A 13,909-nucleotide genomic window follows, 5' to 3' on the forward strand; every position below is an offset into this window, starting at 1 on the left:
TTTTGCAGCTAAGGGTGCTCCTTCAGGGGGAAGGGCATCATCATGTTCGAGGCTTTGCAAGACATCGAATCTCCCTTCTAACCGTTTCCCATGGAAATCTGTTTGGACTATGGTATCCATCGCCTCCTCTTCTTCCAACATCTCAATTCTGATCACGTCTTCCAAGTACAACATTGTTGGGGGCAACCCGGAGGGATGCTCATCTTCTTGCTCAACATAATAATGGACTCGGATTTCCTCGGTTGGTTGCTCAATGCTTTTCTCTTGATCTACGTCCGGAGTATCTTCGGCGTGGGAGTCTTTTCTAAAGCCTTTTCATAGCTTTCCTGTAGCACTCCCGAGAGTCATACCGGGAACCCTTTATACTTCCCACCCCATTTGGCGTTGGAAATTTGATATTTAGGTGGTGGATTGAAGTGATAACTCTCATCTCCCGCATAAAAGGTCGTCCCAACAACACGTTGTGGGATGATTCCTGATTCAGGACCTTAAATTCAAGCATCTTTGTTACCAATAATGGGCTTTCCCCCAAAGTACATGGCAGCCGAATCGATCCCATGACTCTAACTCCTGCGCCTGAAAAACCATAGACCCACGAGTCTTCCCCCGACATATCCTGATCAGGTAGTCCCATCTTTTTGAAGGTGCTATAATAGAGGATGTTTGTCGAGCTTCCATTATCCACGAAGGCTCTATGGACATTTTTGGTTCCGATTTGGATGGAAATAACCAGCGCATCATTGTGGGGATGATGTACCCATCGGGCATCTGCTTCTCTGAAGGTGATATCCATGGACTCACCCTTAAATACCTTGGGCGGCCGAGTTTCCACCCTATGAATGTCCATGAGAGGCCTGAACCGGGCTTCCCTAGCGTATCTTGCCAAGGCTCGGTTGCTGCATTCCATCCCGGGATCTCCCCCGTAGATTGTTCGGATACTGCCATCCCTGACAAATTTATTTTCCTCCAGGGTATCATTGTTTGCCCCGCGCGGGGCTCGTCTTTCTTCTTCCCTTGTTCTATCATCCTTGTACTTCCTTACTTCCTTGACTACCCATTCTTCGAGGTATCCTTCCTTGATATGTGCTTCGATTTCATCTTTTAAATGTCGGCACTCATGCGTGTTATGTCCAGATGATTCATGGTATTCGTAATATTTTTTCTTGTCTTTGCTTTGCCATGACGATAAAGCTTCAGGTTTTCTAAATAGCCCTTTATTTTTGTTTACTTCGTAGATATGCTCGATAGATGCGACCAAAGGGGTGTACCGGCTTGTCATGTAGTCATAGTTTAAGGGAGGACTCCATCCCCTCCTTGTGCTTTCTGTATTTACCCGGTCTGGGCTTCGACTACTCCTTCGGTACCTTGGGCTTGGAGACCTATCCCTCTTCCTTCCTTTGCTTCTCTGACTTGACTGTGAAGTCGGTCGCACTTCTGCTAGAGATTGTTCTATAGCTTTAAAAGATTCTGCCAAAGCGAAGACATTTGCTAGAGTAGCCGGGTCTTTCCCTTGCAAGTGCTTCCAAAAGTCCGAGCCAAACCTTAACCCTGCGATCAAGAAGCTTTTCAGGGCTTCGTCTGATGCTCCCCTTACGCTAGTAGATTCAGCATTGAACCTTTTGAAGTACGATGTCAAGCTTTCATTTTCCCTTTGCCTAACATTGGCAAGCGTGGTGACAGAGGGCGTGTATCTCATAGCGGCTTGGAACTTGGTTAAGAACAGAGTTTTCATTTGATCCCATGAGGTGATCACTCCTGGCCCGAGCTTTTGAAACCACTGCTGGGCACTTTCTCTGAAGGTTGCCACCAAGAGACGGCATCGAGCCAGGTCCGGGACTTGGTACACATCCATCTCTATATTAAAACGACCCAGGAATTCCACCGGATCTAAGTTTCCGTGGAAACGGAGATCACTAGTAGTGTTACGATACTCGACCAACAGTTGCGCTTCTCTTACCGCCACCGAGAATGGGGAGGGGATTTCGGCTGTGACCGTTACTCTGCCTTCCAGGTGGTTAAGTAGCCTTTTTAGATCTCCCACATTGAAAGTTCCCACGCCTGGAATGGTCTGCATTTGAGGCTGCGGACCTTGGGGTTGTAATGGGGGTGTCTCCACGTGATTCCCCCCGGGAGAAGCTTGCTACTGGTTCGTATTCTGGGCGTCTTCGGCTATCACAATTACTTCAGGATTCCGTCCTTAATTTCTCCCTTGATTCTCTTCTCCACCTTGGCCGCGGCCCCGAGCCGTACCACGATCATAGTTTTCCACGTCCCTATGATTATCATGCTTTGCATAGTCATAGCTGCCTACTCGGTTATTCCAGCGGGAATCAGGATGGCCGCGGTAGTTATCGCGACGGTAGCCCTCTAAGTATCTACCTCGGCCTCCACCTCTTCCCCTCCATTGAGGCTTTCTCCAACGATCATTTCCGTACCCACCACCATATCGATCCAGTGATCTGCAGGGAGGATCTCTCTCATGATCGCAGTGCCGCTCCCGATCTTCCTGAGAATTCGAGGGCACACGCATTGGATCGCGGTGCCGCTCCTGATTTTCCTGGGAATTCAGGGGCACACGCGTTGTATCATGGGGCGTCACTTCTCCGCAATCAGCTTCTTTCTGCCATTCAAGTAACAACATTCTTAAATCATCATCGCCCAAGCGGATCCCCAGGCGATCTTTCAAAGCTGCGAAGCTCCGCTGCTGATTCTCTGGTATTGACTCCGCCTGTCGGCGTTCTTCAAGACTACATCCAGACCGGTGCGGATGGGTGGCTCCCCGGGTATCTGCCCGCAGAATTTCCCGACCATCAGCATCTTCTTCCACTAGCTCAATGATTGGAGACGTGTCATTGGCATAGTCCAGGCGCCGAGGGGTTATCGGCACACGCCCTCCTTCGGTATGGCCATGGCCGGCTGAGGCATCCCTATCAGTCACGGGTGCCTTTCCAGGTGCATGAGTCTCAGGCCGCGGCGAAGACCCTTACTGGCCTTGCGCCGCTTTACTGTGCTCAACCTTGAATCGAAGCTGTTCAAAGCATCGCCCTTGCGATACAGTTGTTCCAGTAAGTCGGCGTTGCTGATGAGCACAGGCGGCTGCCCCCCAACGTCCGGTGTGGGGCGATCAGTCATTGGTGGAACATAGGGTTCATATTCATAGCCGTGATCATAATCTTCTTCAGAACTTCCGTCATAAAAACTTCCATCATGATATTGAGACATCTTTCCTCCCAGATGCAGATCCTATTCGACCCCTCCTTCTAGCGCCAATTTGTTGACGGAGGAATTTGGGAACAACAAAACTTCAGGTTAGTAGCCGGAAATAAGATCTGTGATGGCAGTTCTTCGTCGGAAACGTGAACAGTAACCGATGAATCCGATGAACAGTATTCATCGGAAAAGATGAACAGTGTTTGGTGATGATGATTATTGGGGGCTGAGATTGCTTAGGGTTAGTGGTGGCTCCTTTGCGCTCTCGCTTCTTACCCCTTACAATTTGCCTACGTACCCCTATTTATAGGGGATCAAGCCCACGTAGTTCTTTGGGAACAAGAAACCTAATGGGCTTATATTTCATCCCGAGGCCCAGTAGGAAACCCACTGGAAACCGTCTTCTACAAGCTTTAGGAATGTCCGCCGATGAGGCCCAACCACAAAGGCCCAAGGCTCAGTCCACGGCTTCGAGATTTCATGGATGAGGCATCTCCCTGGCCAAGGATAACCCTCCGCTACCAGCTGTTTCCCTAATCCACGGACGCAGGTATAGCCGTGGTTCACCCCAAATGTTGGACGCATCCTTGTCCCCTGATAAGGAGCCCCTACTAGATTACAGGACAAGTGATCCCAAGCTTTTGGGTGCAAAGTGCAGGATACTCCGAAGTCTCCCAACGAGGACACCCGTTGACTACAGAGACAGAGCTCCCAAAGCACACACCATATTTCACCCTGCATCCCCAATGAGGACACCCACTGACTACAGGAGGAGGCCTTTAGTCCAAGCATACCCCTGGAGGTCTCTGACCACGGACACCGCCTTTCTTGTAGATATGCTACAAGAAGGAGTTCTTCAATAGAGTACCTGCATCAAATAGGTTAATAATAATAATCTCCATCTTCCTTGAATCTTCCAAAGAGTTCGTCCAAGTAGCATGTCAGAGTTGCATTTTGTACCAAGTAGAAGTTAAGGGCGCGCCCAAGCATTCCCGCATGTTGGCGCCATCCTGTGTCATCAGCCTTTGATCTCTTCCTTTATCATTCTACATCATAGGGCGCGCCCTAAATTACTCATCGTTAGGGCTTGCTCTAATTCTGTTCAAGCCAATGTGTGGGTCTGTCAAAATAACCATGTCCAAGTAATCCATCCAAGGTGCCTTCCTTACCTAGGGCGCGCCCTAAGGCTCACCACAGGACAGATTCCAATCAAGGAATTCCTCTCCCCTTTTTTAATAATTGGGCGCGCCTTTTCCATCATGTTTGAGGGCGCGCCTTTAGGATAATAACAACAATCCTTTAATCAGCTACTCAATCAATGGTGCGCGTTCTTAGAGCGCGCCTTCTATTTATAGAAAGTCAATATTATCTTTTCCTAGATTTCAGGCGCTTCCCCTTCGATTCCGCTCATTTTATTAATCTTAATCTGAATCTTGTTTATACCAATTTTTGGGTATAACACAAAATATACTCACTCAAATATCATGACACTTTTACCATAGCTTCTCTATATCATGGGTAAGCTTCGTACCAAATTTCAGCCTCAAATTATTTTTTTTCAATTTTATAAAAATGTTTGAATGAGGTGCTGAAAGGTAACTCCGAAATTCTAATTTGTTTCTTGGTTTTGTTTCTTAAGGATCTAGCCCTTCTAAGTGTTTTATAAGCAAACCAAGCCTCAATCATCCTAGCACTAACCTTCCTAGTATCCAAGAAGGTATAACTTTCAACCCTTTAAGGTTTTATGGTTGGATTTAAGAGTTATGTTTGTTGTAGTGTTAAGATCCAAAGGATTGTGTTAGTTTGAGTTTGTATTGATTATGTTCTTGCTAAAGGCTTGAGATGTTGAGTTGTAATCCATGTATGTGGTACTAGATAGAGCATATAAGGTGTATGTGGGTGGATCTTGAGAAGTACTTCTGTTTATGATGGTTATAGGTAGTGATTGTGTTAAGATCAAGTAGTAGAAATTGAGTTTGGGCATTCTTGCACTTGATCTGTTTTCTGCAGGACATTCGGACATAAAACTGGTTAAAATTTGAAAACCACTGGCCATGACTAGATAGATCTTGTTTTGTAGTTTCTATACATATGTAGATCATCACGAGGAGATTTACGGTTTAGGGGTTATGGTCGTTTTAGTGTAAAAACTTTCTGCGATTAGCCAACTGCACTTAAGTCCACTTGCATGGTGATTTTAAAGGACTTAAATTAATTTCGATATTCTGGAAAAATTATGAAAAATGGATATGACAGTATAGAAGGCTTTCCAAAAAGAATTTTGAGAAAATCTTAATTTTTTGATTTTATAAAAATGTTTTGGTAAAGCGAGCGCAAGCGAGAAACGCATAAAAATCTAGTTTTGACGCGCTTTTTCTCACGTTCGAGCTTAAAACTCGAAGTGGACTTTCTAAAGCGAACGATCGATTTTAAAACTCGACCATGTTATAAAGTGAGAATATAAGTGTTGAGAATGTGACGATCGAAGATTCGTTATACTTGAGTAGTTGCGAAAGCTGCTTAATAAAAGCGAGACGTTAATCGCGTACTAACTTAGACCGTTGGTTCTTGTTTATAGATTGCCAACCAAACACCAGAGACCATACCACTTCGATTACTCGAGGCAAGTTTTCGAAACCCTATCTCATGCTATCCATGCTATATATATACTGTTGTGATATTGATGCCATGATTTACAGTTCAAATATATATGCTTGTCTATGATATCAATGCATACGAATTATGCGATTGTTTACGAAAACAAATTTCGTTTTACACGAGTATAAGAAATTGAAACGTATTTCAAATATAATATATGATAATGGGAGTCGGAGATATTTTAATAACAATTTAATTCCGGAGAGAGCCAGACGCGAAAGATTTCTATTTTGATAAACAAAGTACGTTCGCATAATATATATATCAAGCGAACGATTGAGATTTTGACTTAAACTTCGAGAAATATTCGTTTATTCATTTAAGGGACACCCTTACTTGATTGATTATTTTATAAAGCGATACTTAAGGGATTATTAATAAATATCCAGAAAGTATTTAAAAATATACTGAATAGATTATAAATCAATTCACGTTATTTAATAAAGATTTAACTATTCAAAGAGCAATTATAGGGTACCAAATCATGTTTTGATTATTTGATTAAGGTGTCTCCATTCGTTGGACCTTATTCAGAAATATTTTGTATTTAAGTTTTTTTTATTAATTCATTGAACCTTAATTAGAAATACTTTGTACTTAAGATTTTATCAATTCATTGAACCATATTCAGAGATATTTTATATATAAGGTTTTTATCAATTCATTGAACCTTATATAGAGATGTTTTATTTATAAGATTTTATCAATTCATTGAATCCCTCTTAAATTATTATGAGACCTTAGATATTTAATATCTTTGGACTTCTAAAAACTTATTTAAAAATAGACATAGTTCCCAAAGGTACTTTCTAAATTATTCAAAACTCTTAAAAGAGATTAATCATTTGAAACGTATCAAAACCTTAGGGAACTTAGTCTAGAAGCATAAGAGTTTTGCTTCCTCGTTCAATAAAGAACAAGTGAGTAATATATGTGTCACCCTACTACAGATAGGGATTTGAAAATAATTTTAAATTCAAAACTCCGACAACTCCCAAAGATCAATTGAGTTAAAAGTGATGAATAAATCATCTTATTTAAAGGTCAACTTTTAACGAGCTATTCCTTCGAAAAAGGATTTTGAGCAAAATATATAATTATCTTGGGACTGGAATGTGGCCTGCCCGGCACGGAGTGGTATCGGGCAGTGACCAGGCGCGGAGTGACGCATTATGCAAGCCCGGAGTGGCGCATTGTACGATTATATGGTCTATGTGACCATTGACTTTTGGACTAGCACGACAATGGGCAACCACCGTGTAGTGTCTTGATGAGCCCAAAGGCGGCTAGGTTTGTATTCTTTCTACTAGTAGAGAAAATTTCGTATTCGGCTGATCACCGATACGTGGTCTATTCCAGTATAGTCCCTTTCTTCCATTTTGGAAAAACTGTTGTGAAATATACAACAGAGAGCCGATAAGGCTGAGTTTTAAATAAGGATATTGATGAATATATATCAAATCCATTTGAGAAATCTGCCAATAAGGCTGAGTTTTAAATTGGGATGATGCTGACTATATATCACACCCATTTGAGAATCTTGGTTCGAGTATTATCTTGAGATTTTGAAATAAAATAAGTACGAGTATAAAATGATTTTGAGAAAGAGATGAATACAAGTATCCAGTGGATATACTATTATAGTTGATTTTGAGAATATTATAAATTTGACAAGCATATAAACTTTCAGAACGCTTTGGAGATACAAAGTATAATTATTGGTTTTATTTATCCTTACATACTTAATTATGGGGATATATACCTTGCTGAGCTATAATGCTCACCCTTGCTTTTATATATCATATCACAACAGACTACCAGCATGGATCAGACCAGGACTGTTATCCGTAGGTGGGTAAGGAACGCTCGTGAGTTCTGTAGGCTTTTGTGCGCCAGCCCCGTCAGGTAGATAAGTGGAGATGATTTATTTGATACTGTTTCCAAGCATATAACCTGTGTGTGTGTGAGTTTGAACAAAAGGTCGAAAAATATTGTGAAAAGAGAATTATTTAATTAATAAGTGATCGTAGTGACCCGAATTCACGACCTTGGATTTGGGGGTGTTACAGAAATGGTATCAGAGCCAAAGGGTATAAGTCTTGGAAATAGTAAGAGTAAAATGGGTAGACTGAGGATCTAAAAGTTAACAAGAACTCTCATCGAGTTCGTAGTCAGATTACTATGGAGTAGTCGCGCCGGTAGTACCCAAGGGGACCTTAGCCTTAAGAGCTGAGGCATTGGTTGAGTTATTAACAGTCGATTGAAAAGCCAGCATTAAGGGAAGAGAATGAGTTGTAGCACTCTGAGAAAAGAGTGCTAAGAGTTATATGCAAAAGAGAGTCCATTGGTTGAGCCAATAGAGTTTGTTGATGGACTACCAGGAGTTATGTTGAAGTGTTTATGTGAAGTGTTATACGGAAATTGATGGAATCGTTTAAGATTGATAGAATGAGGAAAGGAGAAAATTGTACATGATTTTTTTATAATGTTGATATAGAAGTGGAGCTAAGTCTCCGGAGAAAGCGGGATGAAGACGATACCCCAATACCATGGATTGATTGGAAAACCCGAGTCTTGCCACTCATAGCTCTTTATAGAGTGTCCTTGAGGAGACATATTAGGCAAGAATCAAGATGCTTAATTCTTTTACTATTAAGATTATTACGTTACCTGAATTGGTTGAAAGTATTGTTCCGATAATAAGGGTTCAGTATATGACGAACAGCGATTCTACCAAGAAGGGTATTTGATATACCATTGAGGAATCTATGTCCTATAAGGAAGATTTTAGCGTTTCCCAAGATGAGAATGATATGCGATAATACGAAACCATTTCATCTGTTAAGCCATTATGGTTCGACACGGAAAGCGAGAATCGACAGAATAATTTCTGAAAAGTTTCATGCTCCTACAATCAACGCAGCAAGCTCAGAACTACTGGAGGAGAAGACCAATAAGTCTGACACAGAATTCCAAGAGTAGGATGTCACTAGGAGCTACGTGTATATTCTCGACAGGATGTCGTCTTTTGTTAACGCATCAAATCAGGTGCGTGGGCACAACGTTGCGAGTAACTAAAGAGGAATGAAGAATGTATTGGTGACAAAGTGAGTTATTAAGTGACTTTAACATAATGAGTAGAGACGCGAATAATGTTATATTGGTGATCTTTTATATTAGCATAACGATGCCACCCCGACATATTGGGAAACTAGAGCAAACCCTGCTGAATTGGTAAACCAAAATAACCAAGAATACGAGGAAGTCGAATATAATGAATTCGTCTTAGAGGATTACAATGAAGAAGAAACTATGGATACTAACGAGGGGGAAGGCCAGAGCGGAAACCCCATGGACCAAATTATGAATGTTCTTTGAGAGAATTTAAATTGTCACCCTCAACCCAGGTTAATCATGTTCCAGTTACTAATGTCTTTAAGGCCTTTAAGTTGTTAAAACCCCCAGAAATTTCAAGGAACTGCTAACCTGTTAAGGCCAGAGCTTGGCTGAAAGAAATGGAAAAGAGCTTTGAGATAGTGCCCATTGAAGAGACGCAAAAGAATGTGTTCACCAATTATATGTTGAAAGGAGAAGCAAATTATTAGTGGGAACCTAAAGGAACCCTGGAGATTGATGTGATTATCACATGGGGAAAAGTATTTCCCAGGTTTATGGAGGCTCAGATGGAGTTGAAGTTTCTAGAGATTAAATAAGATATGATATCAGTGGCTGTGTACAAAGCCAAATTTATTGAACTGTCGAGATTCGTGCCGGAGTTTGTGAACACGAAAGAGAAAAAGGCAAGGAGATTTCAGCAAGGGCTGAAACAATGGATTCAGGACCCAGTGTCATTACTTGAGATAATAGACTATGTGCAAAAAGGCCTCGATTGTAGAGGCAGAGAGTGAGCAAAGTCAAAAAGAGGAAGAGAGCAAGAAGAGGAGTTCGGAAGCCAAGGCGGCAGAGCGATAAACAGAAGTTACCGACTAGGACTGAGAGGGGAGCGGTGTCCCAACCCGCAGTGGGTACCAGGTTTAGCGAACCGGTAAGTAAGAGTATCGCCCAGGGAGGTGGTCAATATAAGACTACGTTTCATAACCAGTTTTGGTCACCCCTACCAGATCATAAGTCATGTGGGGAGAAACATCCCGGGGCATGTAATTTGGGAAAAGAGCTACTGAGGTGCTTTAATTACAACCAACCAGGACATTATTCTAGCAACTGCCCCAACCCAGCTAGGGCGTGATAGCAGGTAACCTTTTACTCAATTTGGTTACTGCAAATATTCTGTTTAATTCTGAAGCAACTAAGTATTTTATATCGTGAGATTTTTGGCCAAGTTAAAACTTAATGTGATTCCAACACGAGAATTATTGTGAATAGAAATAGTGAATCGAGTGGTTGTTCCAATTAATGAGATTCATCTAATATGCAAGTGGGAACTAGGAGGGAAGGACTTTAAGTTGGACTTAATTTCTCTTAGGAATATGTGTATTAGTTTGATGATAAGTTAAACAAAACACTTAAGTAGAAATCTAGTGTTTGTAGCCTCAACGGATAAGACCATCTTGGCTATCCGTTGAAGGAGTAGCTTTACTTAGCAATAAGTTTAGTATTGTAGCACATTTTATTCTCTGAATTCAAGTTGTAATTCTTAGATGTTGTAGGAAATTATCAGTCATGTTGACTACTAGTGGATATGCAAATAGAAGGGCTAATTGTAAATATTGCATGCCTTGTAATTTTGTATAAGTGAAGAAGTATCAACTGATATTGAAGACCTTCAACGGATAAGAAACAAAGCTTCAACGGATGTCTCTAAAGCTTCAACAGATAATATCCATCAACGGATAAGTGCTTCAACGGATAAAGACTTCAACTGATAATGCATCAACGGATAAAGCTTCAACGGATAAAGCCTCAACGGATAAGGCATCAACAGATGAAACCTTCAACGGATGCTTAGTTCATTAGCAGTTGATAGTGACAATTCATAAGCTGACAGAGGCACATGGGTTGACAGAGACAAACTGGAATGTGGAAGCCTCTAGGAGGAATCAAGAAAATGCAGCATTTCCATTCTGGTGCAAACAAGAAAGTATTCAAAGATTAACAGCTAAGCCTAAATTGCATTGGATAGAGAAATGAAGAAGAAACATGTAAAGAGCCTTTTTAATTGTATTTTACAGTTTTGTCTTCATTTGTAAACTTGGTGATATATAAACCAAGTAGCAGCTAGTAATTAGATATGAATTTTCCAGAGCTGTTTAGAAAAATCCAGAGAGAAAATCATCTAGTTTGTACTAGGAAGCAGCTGTGATTTAATTCTTTGAATCACAGAATTTCTGAAATAACACATCTCTGGTGGAACAACACATCCACCAGAAAAGTTTTTAAGTTCTTTGTGTTCTTTACATTTGTGTTTGAATATATATCTGTCTGTATTAGCTTCAAGCCATTCACACACATTTGCTCACTAAAACACTTAGCCTTAGAAACTACTTAAAACTTGAAAAAGTTTTGAGATTTACATTCAAGCCCCCTTCAGTAAATCTCATTGTTAGTCCACTGGTAATAACAATTGGTATCAGAGCAAGCTCTTAACATACAAAGAGTTTAAAGATCTATTCTGCTAACATCATGAGTAAGAAGGATATTGGTGTAAATATTCCAATCTTGGAAAGAGATAACTATCATCACTGGAAAGTGAAGATGCATTTACATCTTCTCTCTCAAGATGAAAGCTACATCAACTGCATTGAAAATGGTCCTCACATCCCTCACAAGGTGGCCACAGCTGCTACTGCAACAGTTGCTGTTGGACAGTCTATTCCCAAGCCAAAAGCAGAATGGACTGTTGAAGATATTGAAGAGGTTCACAAGGACAAGAAAGCCATGAACATTCTGTTTAATGGCCTAGATCAAGATATGTTTGACAATGTCATTAACAGCCAAACTGCTAAGGAAATTTGGGATACTGTGCAGCTTATCTGTGAAGGCACTGAGCAAGTTAGAGAAAACAAAATGCAGCTTCTCATTCAACAGTATGAATATTTTCATTTTGAAGAAGGAGAATCATTGAATGATACCTTCAACAGATTTCAGAAACTATTGAATGGATTGAAGCTGTATGGCAGAATGTACCAAGTCAAGGACTCCAATTTAAAATTTCTAAGGTCTCTACCAAAAGAATGGAAGCCTATGACTATTTCTCTAAGAAATTTTCAAGATTATAAGGACTTCACACTTGAAAGATTATATAGAATTTTGAAGACATATGAACTTGAGATGGAGCAAGATGAGCTGTTGGAAAAGGGAAAGAGAAAAGGAGGATCAGTTGCACTTGTAGCTGACAGTGAGAAGGTTGGAGCCAAGAATGAGGAGAAGACAATGCCAAGTCTCAAAATTGGCACAAGCAAATCAAAATCAAGCAAGGGTAAAGAGCAAGTAGCTGAGGATGAAAACAATTCCAGTCATGATGACTCTGATGATGTTGATGAACATATGGCTTTTTCTGGCTAGGAGGTTTGCAAAGATGAAGTTCAGGAAAAATACAAAATTCACTAAGCCAAACAAAAACATGGTGGACAAATCCAAGTTCAAATGTTATAACTGTGACATTAGTGGACACTTTGCAAGTGAGTGTAGGAAGCCAACCTCTGATAAAAAGAAATTTGAGCAAGTTGATTACAAAAAGAAGTATTTTGATTTGCTCAAACAAAAGGAAAGAGTTTTTCTCACTCAAGATGATTGGGCAGCAGATGGAGTCAATGAAGATGATGATATGGAATATGTCAACCTAGCCCTGATGGCTAATTCTGATGAAAATGAAACTAGTTCATCAAGCAACCAGGTAATTATTACTGATCTCTCTCAGCTTTCTAAAAATGAATGCAATAAAGCCATAAATGATATGTCCAATGAATTATATCATTTGCGTGTTTCCCTTAAATCACTAGCTAAAGAAAACACTAGGATCAAAGAGAATAATGTGTTTTTAAGTGATAGGAATGCTGTGTTAGAAGATCAGGTAATTGAGCTTGAAAAGATTAAACTTAGATGCTTGACTGTTGAGAGTGAACTAGAAGAAGCTGTTAAGAAAGTAGAAATTCTTTCTAAATAGTTAGAAAGTGAGCAAGAGGTAATCAAGGCCTGGAAAACATCTAGGGATGTTAGTGTTCAGATTGCCAAGGTTCAGGGAATTGAATCATTCTGTGAGGATGCCAGGAAGAAAAACAAAAAGGAGTTAGAATTAATTGATGGATTATCAACGGATGTGGAATTAACGGATGATGAAAGTTATCCGTTGAAGGAAGATAAAGAGCATCCGTTGAAGGCTCATCAATTAAAACAGGCAAGTAATTTTAAAAATAAAAATCTCAATAAGAACGATGATTCAACTTTTAAGAACTTTGTCAAAGAAGGAGCTAGCACATCCAAAGATGCCAGTAAGGTGAATATAGGACACATGACTTTAGATCAGCTGAAAAATAGGCTTAAGTTGGTTGAGGATAAGAAGGGAACTAAAAGAAAATCTAAAAGAAATGGGAAGGTAGGGATTAATAAACATAACAATTACACACCTGATAGGTATGCTCCTAGAAAAAGCTGTGTGCATTGTAAAAGTGTTAATCACCTATCTGATAATTGCAAATCTGTTAAAAATGCTCCCATGCCTTTAAATCCCTCCATGCCTAACATGTCTATGTCACCTCTACATGTTATGCCTGTTATGTCTCATCAGAATCCCCATGAACATTTTGCAAACATGCCATATATTAATAATCCTTATTTTACTGCATTTAGTATGCCTCAAATGCCATACAATATGCCTATGTGGAATAACATGTTTGCACAATCTATGCCTTATCAAATTCAATCAAATGTGCTAAATGATTTTGTGACTAACCCTACACTTCAACCAACCACATCTGAGATCAAGGTTGACCCAAAGTTACCTAAGTCAAAAGATGCAGGAGGAATGAAGTCTAGGAAAAAGACTAACAAGGCTGGACCCAAGGAAACTTGGGTACCAAAATCA

General features: G+C 40.3%; 1 protein-coding gene across 1 annotated transcript; it reads right to left on the minus strand.

The window, feature by feature from the left end:
- Positions 1-304: 304 nt before the first annotated feature.
- On the minus strand, positions 305-2,074 carry LOC141714865 (uncharacterized). Its single transcript, XM_074518361.1, has one exon. It carries the CDS (start codon positions 2,072-2,074, stop codon positions 305-307), a length of 1,770 nt encoding a protein of 589 aa, XP_074374462.1.
- Between the last annotated feature and the right edge of the window lie 11,835 nt (positions 2,075-13,909).

The sequence above is a fragment of the Apium graveolens genome, chromosome 3 (genome assembly GCF_009905375.1).
Source record: "Apium graveolens cultivar Ventura chromosome 3, ASM990537v1, whole genome shotgun sequence".
In the NCBI taxonomy this organism is placed as follows: domain Eukaryota; kingdom Viridiplantae; phylum Streptophyta; class Magnoliopsida; order Apiales; family Apiaceae; genus Apium; species Apium graveolens.

What these genes read in the sequence shown, in the direction of transcription:
- LOC141714865 (XM_074518361.1), bottom strand. Translation starts at nt 2,074, where the DNA reads ATGCAGACCATTCCAGGCGTGGGAACTTTCAATGTGGGAGATCTAAAA.